Genomic DNA, 7,902 nt, shown 5'->3' with positions numbered 1-7,902 from the left:
GTGGAAGCCCTAAAAATAGAAAAAGTCAAAGCAGTCAACGGCTCGGTCAACTCGACCTGTGCTCGGTCGAGCTAGGGGTCGAGCTGGCTTCTCACGTGCAATCTCCACTCGGTCGAGTCCTCCTCAGCACACGGTCGAGTGTCTGGTCGAGTGTGCGGTCGAGTTGGACTCCGGACCTTGTTGTTTCAGCCTTAACTCCCTTGCTTTCTCCTCATGATTGCTTCACATCTCTCCTCCATTGCTTCCATGCTCCTTAAGCTCCAAAATCACCTGTTTATGCATGAAAATATGCAAATGCAATGCAACTAAACTCTAATGCATGATTAGTGCTAAAGCTACACAATAATGGTCTAAATGGATAGCAAAAGATGCAAAAGATGTAAATAAACTAAGGAAAAACAAGGTAAAATATATGAACATCATTAGTTTATTAATTTAGGTTTTCTTCTCCCCTTCTCTGTCTTTTTCCGCTTTGCTAATCTTCTCTTTCCCTTCTAACAGGGGCCAGTCGGCGGCCGGTGGAAAAAACCAATAATAAAAAAGACCAATATTTAACTAATTTTTCTTAATAATAATAATTTACCATGTTTAAAAATCATCAAATCTTTTAGAGTTTTGGTACGTTTGCTCTTTCAGATAACATTGATTATAACATCTACAAAATCAAGAAACAAAAATCAGATTAGACTTAGTTAGAATGAAATTGAATAGGTCAATATTTAAAAAATTACAGTGATTTTTGGATATTGGATTTCTCCATCGTTATCATCTATTTGCCTATTAATAATGTAGGGTAAATCTCTATTTCTTCATCAAAATAATGTTGATATATTGATTCATGGATTTTAATAAATTTAAAAATCCAATTATTAAAACTAAATTTTATTTAAATACTTCTAAATTCCTTAACAAAGATGGAGCTATTCACCTGAATCTTTTTGATATCTCATTATCAATGCTTCCAATTTGTCCACGACTGTTATACGTTCAGGAAATGTTAAGTCATAGTCCCTTACGACATGAGTCTGTATGAAGACGGCTGATAAAATGATATGCGAGGTTAAGAGGATAACCAAGACTAATATGGTTCACATCATCAAAGTCAACATTATCAGCGGATGATCTCTTCACTATGCTATTATGAGTCTTATGTGTTGTACCTGTGAGTGGTTTTTATTGTGTCAGCAATTCTAAAACGCTATCTTAGGATTTGGTTTATAACTAAGGATTTGTTGTGAGAGATGTTTTCAAGTTAAATTAAGATACTTTTCTATAAGACTTCCTAACAATCTCATCAAAAAACAAAAAAAAAAATAACTAATGATTACTAATTAGAGTTTTACTAGTGATTTTGGTGGTTAGCATCTCCAATGGTACTCTATATCTTACTCCAAACTCTATATTTGGAGTAAAATCATCTCCAATAGTATTTTATCTTCTACTCTAAAAATAGAGTAACATTATTCATTTTGCTATTTTTAGAATATAAATTTTTTATTTACAAAGTAATTCCTCAACTATCATATCTTACTTTTTTATACCTAAGCAAAATTATGTAACAAAATTTTACACTTATATAATTTTATATTAAAAATCTGTTAAATTTATTTAAAAATCAAAATACAACAATAACATATATTTAATTTGGAAAATATGATGATATAAGAAACAATAAATATAAAATATATAACTAGTGCCACATGTTTAATTTTAATAATATTTTAATTTTATTGAAGTTTTGTTAAAAATAAAATAAGTGAACATAATTTGTAGATTTTAAAAATAAAAGGTTATCTTAGAAATTAAAAAATAAATAAAAAATATATAATAAACTTAAAATATTTGTTTTAGAGTAAGAAATATAACAACTATTGGAATAAACTTCTGCTCTACTTTTAAAATCTCTATATTTGAAGTAAAATATAAAAATAATCATTGGAGATGGTCTTAGAGAGAAATTGTTAAGCAGAGCATGCAACCACCGGTGGTTGAGGGTGGCGCGCAAGGCCAAGACCGAAGTCCTTGCATATGGACGGACCTGTTGTATGCAATAGCATTGTTCATACTTGATAATTTGATATGGTTTACAATGTAGTATAAACTTGGAAAATCAGTTCTCTAGTGTCAAACATTTATAATAGGAATGTAGTTAATTATACAGTCGAATAAAAATTGTATAGGAGTTTTGGTTCTAAATTTGATTAAATGATCAAACATACAACATTTTTGAGACAGTAATCTCTCGTATTGGTAAAAATTAAAAGCGGTTTTGGTATAACCGGTTTAAACTGAAAATTAGATATAAACCGAACCGAAAAGCTAAGAGCGAGAGAATTAAAAAGCAAAAGAGAAGGAAGAAGAAGGCTCTGAAGTTATCGGAATTTTCGAAACCGTCTTTTTGATTCCGCCGTTTAGCGTCTGACGTGTTCCACGGCGGCAACCTCAATGGACAACGGAGACGGTGGTGCTGGTAACCGTTTATTAGCCGAATCTTTGCCGTTAATCGATACGCGTCTCTTGTCTCAGTCTGAACTTCGCGCTCTCTCTCACTGTTCTTCTCTCTCTCCGTCCTCGTCAGCGTCTCTCGCTGCTTCCGCCGGTGGAGACGACGATTTGACACCAAAGATCGATCGCTCCGTCTTCAACGAGTCTGCCGGTAGCCGGAAACAGACATTTCTCCGTCTCCGCCTTGCGCGCCACCCTCAACCACCGGAACCTCCGTCTCCGCAACGTCAAAGAGACGATTCCTCCCGTGAAGAACAGTCGCAAGTCGCGTCGCGACTCAGATCTCTGTTTAATGTCGATTCGATTCAGAGTAAAGAGGAAGAAGACGAAGAAGAGGAAGAACCCGAAGATAACGAAGGTCAGATCCATTATAACAGCTATGTTTATCAGAGACCAAATCCTGATTCGGTTCAGAACGTTCTGATTCAGGGAACCTCCGGGAATGAAATCAAGAGGAAGCGAGGACGGCCGCGGAGGATTCGTAACCCTAGCGAAGAGACGGAGGTTTTGGATTTAACGGGTGAAGCATTTGTAGATATCTCCATGGATTCAAATCCAGCCAAGAGAAAGAGAGGTCGTCCTCCAAAGAATAGAGATGATTTCAATCAGCCAGCATTGAACTTGGAGAACAGAGAAGGTACAACAATGGTGGATGTGTCTGCATTGGATAAGGAGGAGTTAGTGAACTTGGAGAACAGAGAAGGTACAATGGTTGATCTTTCAGCATTGGCTAATGTTTTAGAGGATCCATATGAAGAAGAGCTGAGGAGGATCACGGTTGGGTTGAAGACAAAGGAAGAGATCTTAGGTTTCTTGGAACAATTGAATGGTGAATGGGTGAATATAGGGAAGAAGAAGAAAGTTGTGGGAGCTTGTGATTTTGGGGGATACTTGCCTAAAGGATGGAAACTTATGCTCTATATCAAAAGGAAAGGTAGCAATTTGTTGCTGGCTTGTCGCAGATACATAAGGTATAATAATAATACTGTTGCTTTAATTGTTTTCATTTGTTCTGTTTATCATGTGTCTGTTTGTAGTTGGAGTATGAGATAGACCTGGAACATAGCATAGAATAGTAACTCACACTCACTTTGTAGCGTTGGATGGACAGAAACCGAGTTTGGTGGTATATAATAGTGTTTCAGTTCTGCTGCTAGACTTTTGATTTGCCCCTCTTGCTTGCTTTTTATCTTCTTGAGGGGTGCTAATGGAATCGCCTATCGTGTGTGTGTATATTCTTTGTCGTTCTAGGATTCTAGCTGCTGTTATCACTTTTTTTGTTCATGGTTATAAAAGATTTCTCTTTTCTTTTTTGACTTTATAGTCCTGATGGGCAACAGTTTGAAACCTGCAAGGAAGTCTCCATGTATCTGCAATCTCTTCTTGTATCCCGAAGCAAGAACTGGCTCAATTCTTTGCAATCTGACAACAAAACTCTGGTACAACAACCAGTGATGGCTAACGAATCTTTACTAGGTAACTCTGACACCATTGACTTGCCTGTTCCAAGCTCTATAACAAATCAGAACCTCCAGATTGGAAGAACCGTTGGTGGTGATGTGTTTGAAGAAGCGAAAGGTGTAGAAAATGGCGATGTAGCAGATACAATGAAAACCAGTCTGGTGGAGAAAGATAATAAGAATGCAGATCTTCTGAATGGAGACGACGGCGATGATGGTATGGAGAAAATAAATGATAACATGGAGAATTTGGCAGCTCTATCGAACCCAAAAGATCAAGAAACAATGTCGAAAGCTAAGGAGTATCAACAGTATATCAGCTCACAAATCCACTGAGTTTGTGTGACCAGTTCGTTTTATCTGGAACAAATTGTTTTCCCATTATTAGAGTTCAGATTTTATGTTTCATGCAAAAAACTAAAGCATGTTTTAGGCTTTTAGCTAAGACTACAGGATATATATAGAATTTGAAAAGGTCAAATGTACAAAACAAAATGGCAGAATCCAAACTTTTTCTTGAAGATCAATGTGTGCAAGTCTTTTTACGTCACCGTACTTAATAGTTTAATTAACAGATAAACCTGACTGATTTTGTAATTGCGTTGACATGAAAATATGTACATGTGTATGATTTGGGTTTTGTGTTGTATTAAAGAAAACGAACAAACCCTTAAAATAATAGGAGTCGGACAAAGAGGACATGTCTTTCTCCGATTGTCACGTAAGCGTAGTTGGCCTTTTACGTTTATTGACTTATAAGCACAAAGTGTTCTTCGAATTTTGATTCGGTTTAATTTAAGGTTCTTTCTGTAGAAAAACAAAACCTTTGAGGTTCTTTTGTAATTTCTAAAACTTTAGGTTCTGAGTTTGTTGACTGAAAAAAGTAGATCCAACGGCCAATATTTATAGGAGGAAGAGAGAGCATCCTAGGGTTACTTAACTTAGTAATCTCGAAATCAATCAAAAATCAAAAGCATCCATTTGATTCAGACTTCAGAGAGACAGAGAGAAGAAGAAGGAAAAAGCCATGGAGAATGAGAGGGAAAAGCAAGTTTACTTGGCCAAGCTCTCTGAGCAAACCGAAAGATACGATGGTACTTTTTTTTTGGATCTCTCTGTTTTGGGAAAATGTTTCTGAAAAATCCGATCTTTTTTTTTTGTTACTCCGATCGAAATCATGATTTGGTTTTACATTTCTGTAAATCTGCTTTATGGATTTGTGTGTTTCTTCTGGTGGGTGTGACTGTGATCTAGATTTAGATGAGCCCTTTAAAGTAAATTTTCTTGTTTTGGTGTTGCTTTGATGATCTGATCAGTCTTGATCTTATGTTGATATGATTTTTAGTTTCTCGAAGAATCTCTTAGTATGAGTCCATTGTTACACAAAGATGGCTAGTATGAAAATGATATAGATCTATGTTTTTCACTTGCGGTCTGTACCTTTTTTCTATATCTTTCAGTAATTACTTTGATGCTGAAGAATGGAAAAAAGTTTCCACATTTTTTAGCTAGATCTGATTCTGTGTAGTAATCTAGAATTGCAAACCAGCTATATTGTTTGTGTATTGCAAACTTGGAACCTAAAATCAGAGATTGGTTTTCTTCAGTACTCAATGCCTTTGTAAACTGTTGTTGCAGAAATGGTTGAGGCGATGAAGAAAGTTGCTCAGCTTGATGTGGAGCTAACAGTCGAGGAGAGGAACCTTGTATCTGTTGGGTACAAGAATGTGATTGGTGCAAGGAGAGCTTCATGGAGAATACTATCTTCCATTGAGCAGAAGGAAGAGTCTAAGGGTAATGAGGAAAATGTCAAGAGGCTTAAGACTTATCGCAAGAGAGTTGAAGATGAGCTTGCCAAAGTTTGTAATGACATCTTATCCGTCATCGATAAGCACCTCATTCCATCTTCTACCGCTGTGGAGTCTACTGTCTTTTTCTACAAAATGTGAGTCATCATCCTGTGCTTCTTTATTCTGTGCCCAATTTTTTTTTTATATCCCAAATGTGGTATGACCTGAAGCAAATTTTTATAGTTGATTTGGATTTTGACCATCCATGTCATTAAGAATGAGATATTGAGGTTTATCATATCCTCTTAACTGAAGTTATATGTTTCTTCCTGAAATGAAATTGATCCATGGTTCTGAAATTCATGAACTTTTTTTCCCATATTTGTTTCACTGTTTTGGCTTTACGTTCATGTTCTTTCTATGTATGTAGGAAAGGAGATTATTACCGTTATTTGGCAGAGTTCAGTTCTGGTGCTGAACGCAAGGAAGCTGCAGATCAGTCTCTTGAAGCATATAAGGTCCACTCATCTTGTTTCTTTCTTTTCTCTTCTATACCTTTCCTCTTATATGTGGTGAGCGAGAAAAACCTAACAAGAGACCTCCTTATTCGTACTGGCTTATATAGGCTGCTGTTGCTGCTGCAGAGACTGGTTTGGCACCCACACATCCAGTTAGACTTGGCTTGGCATTGAACTTTTCCGTTTTCTACTATGAGATCTTAAACTCTCCTGAAAGGTTTGTTCCGTTCGCTTATTTCTGGATAGAACATGCAATTGAATCAATGGCCACTTTCTAACGGTCTGAAACTATGTGTTGTACAGCGCATGCCAATTGGCTAAGCAAGCATTCGATGATGCAATTGCTGAACTCGACAGCCTCAACGAGGAATCGTACAAGGACAGCACTCTTATTATGCAGCTACTTAGAGACAATCTCACCTTGTGGACTTCAGACCTCAACGAGGAAGGAGGTAATCTTATTTTATTTTATTCCCCTATCTGCCTCTGATGATTAATAGTTTCCTAAGAATCAAATAAGCCTTTTAAATCTTGTTCGTTCTTGAACTGTTAAGAGCCTCAACTTTGAGTGGAAATGTTCTGGGAACTCGAAACCATTAATCTGGATTCTCATTTCAGTGTCCTTTATACATTTATTCCTATGTGCATAGTCGTTGGATTCTAGCTATTTTGTAGGAGTTTGTAGCAGAAAGCTTAAGCATACTTGTTACTCTTCCAAAGCTTTTTTTTTTTGTGTTTGAAAAACTTTGAATCTGCAGCTTACACTCAACTTTTTTTATTTTGTTCTCTTAGATGAGCGAACCAAAGGTGCTGATGAGCCTCAAGATGAGGTATGAAAAGCCAGTTTCGTTGATATTTAAGCTGCATTAAAACGATTTTTCATCATTCATTTGATTGAAAATTAGACACTACTAATGGAAGCACTGAATCATTTTGCAGAACTAAATCGTGAATCCTTTGTGAGAAGAGAAGCGTCTCTTGCTGCATCTTGAATCTTGAACTGGAGATAGTAAGCGCTGCTACTCAGAAAAGAATGTGTAATTTTAATTTTATGTCTTTCTTGATGATGTTTCAACAAGATCTCGAACTTTCCACAGCACATCACTGCGTATCGTCAACCTTCTTATGATGGTTGGAGTCTGTTTTACGCTTTAGTTTGCTTCTTTGTTGTTTGAATTGAGCCACCACCAGGCATCATTTGGGTTTTTGTTTATCAGAATATTTAGGAGTATCATCGTTTCAACATTAAAAACAAAAATTGACTAATCTTATGAGTTCCCAGCTCTTGTAAATGTCATGGAAGTCTAAATTTTACGCTGCAATCTACTTTCTCCTCCGGACACATTTGTGGAGATGAGGTGACAAAAAATCTGAACCAAACCTGTATAGCCAGCCTGTAGGGTTAGTCTCTATCTCTCTGCTAAAGTCTAAAATGGCTAGAACAAAGGCAGAATAGATTGAAATCCTCGATTGGTTCTCTCAACCTATCACACAAAAGAGTCAGGAAGGATCTTTTAAGTATGGCACTCGTATTGGGAATAATGTCGTATGAACTGTTTTACCACGGCTTACAACGATTTTCACAAACGATTTTCACGTTATAGAAATCTTTGTTTTCATTATGTTATT

The 7,902-nt window shown here is 36.4% G+C and overlaps 2 protein-coding genes across 2 annotated transcripts; both read left to right on the top strand.

Annotated features, from left to right (window-relative positions):
- Positions 2,333-4,486, top strand: LOC104756583 (methyl-CpG-binding domain-containing protein 8). Its single transcript, XM_010479190.2, has 2 exons — positions 2,333-3,476; positions 3,830-4,486. Exons 1-2 carry the CDS (start codon positions 2,446-2,448, stop codon positions 4,299-4,301), a joined length of 1,503 nt encoding a protein of 500 aa, XP_010477492.1. The 5' UTR covers positions 2,333-2,445; the 3' UTR covers positions 4,302-4,486.
- Positions 4,852-7,539, top strand: LOC104756582 (14-3-3-like protein GF14 epsilon). The gene is made up of 7 exons (XM_010479189.2): positions 4,852-5,059; positions 5,604-5,910; positions 6,186-6,273; positions 6,381-6,490; positions 6,577-6,725; positions 7,066-7,103; positions 7,213-7,539. The coding sequence occupies exons 1-7, from the start codon at positions 4,993-4,995 to the stop codon at positions 7,216-7,218; spliced, it is 765 nt and encodes a 254-aa protein (XP_010477491.1). The 5' UTR covers positions 4,852-4,992; the 3' UTR covers positions 7,219-7,539.

The sequence above is a fragment of the Camelina sativa genome, chromosome 17 (genome assembly GCF_000633955.1).
Source record: "Camelina sativa cultivar DH55 chromosome 17, Cs, whole genome shotgun sequence".
NCBI lineage: Eukaryota > Viridiplantae > Streptophyta > Magnoliopsida > Brassicales > Brassicaceae > Camelina > Camelina sativa.
The sequence above is the reverse complement of the archived record's forward strand: the minus strand, read 5'-3'. Positions and strand labels throughout refer to the sequence as shown.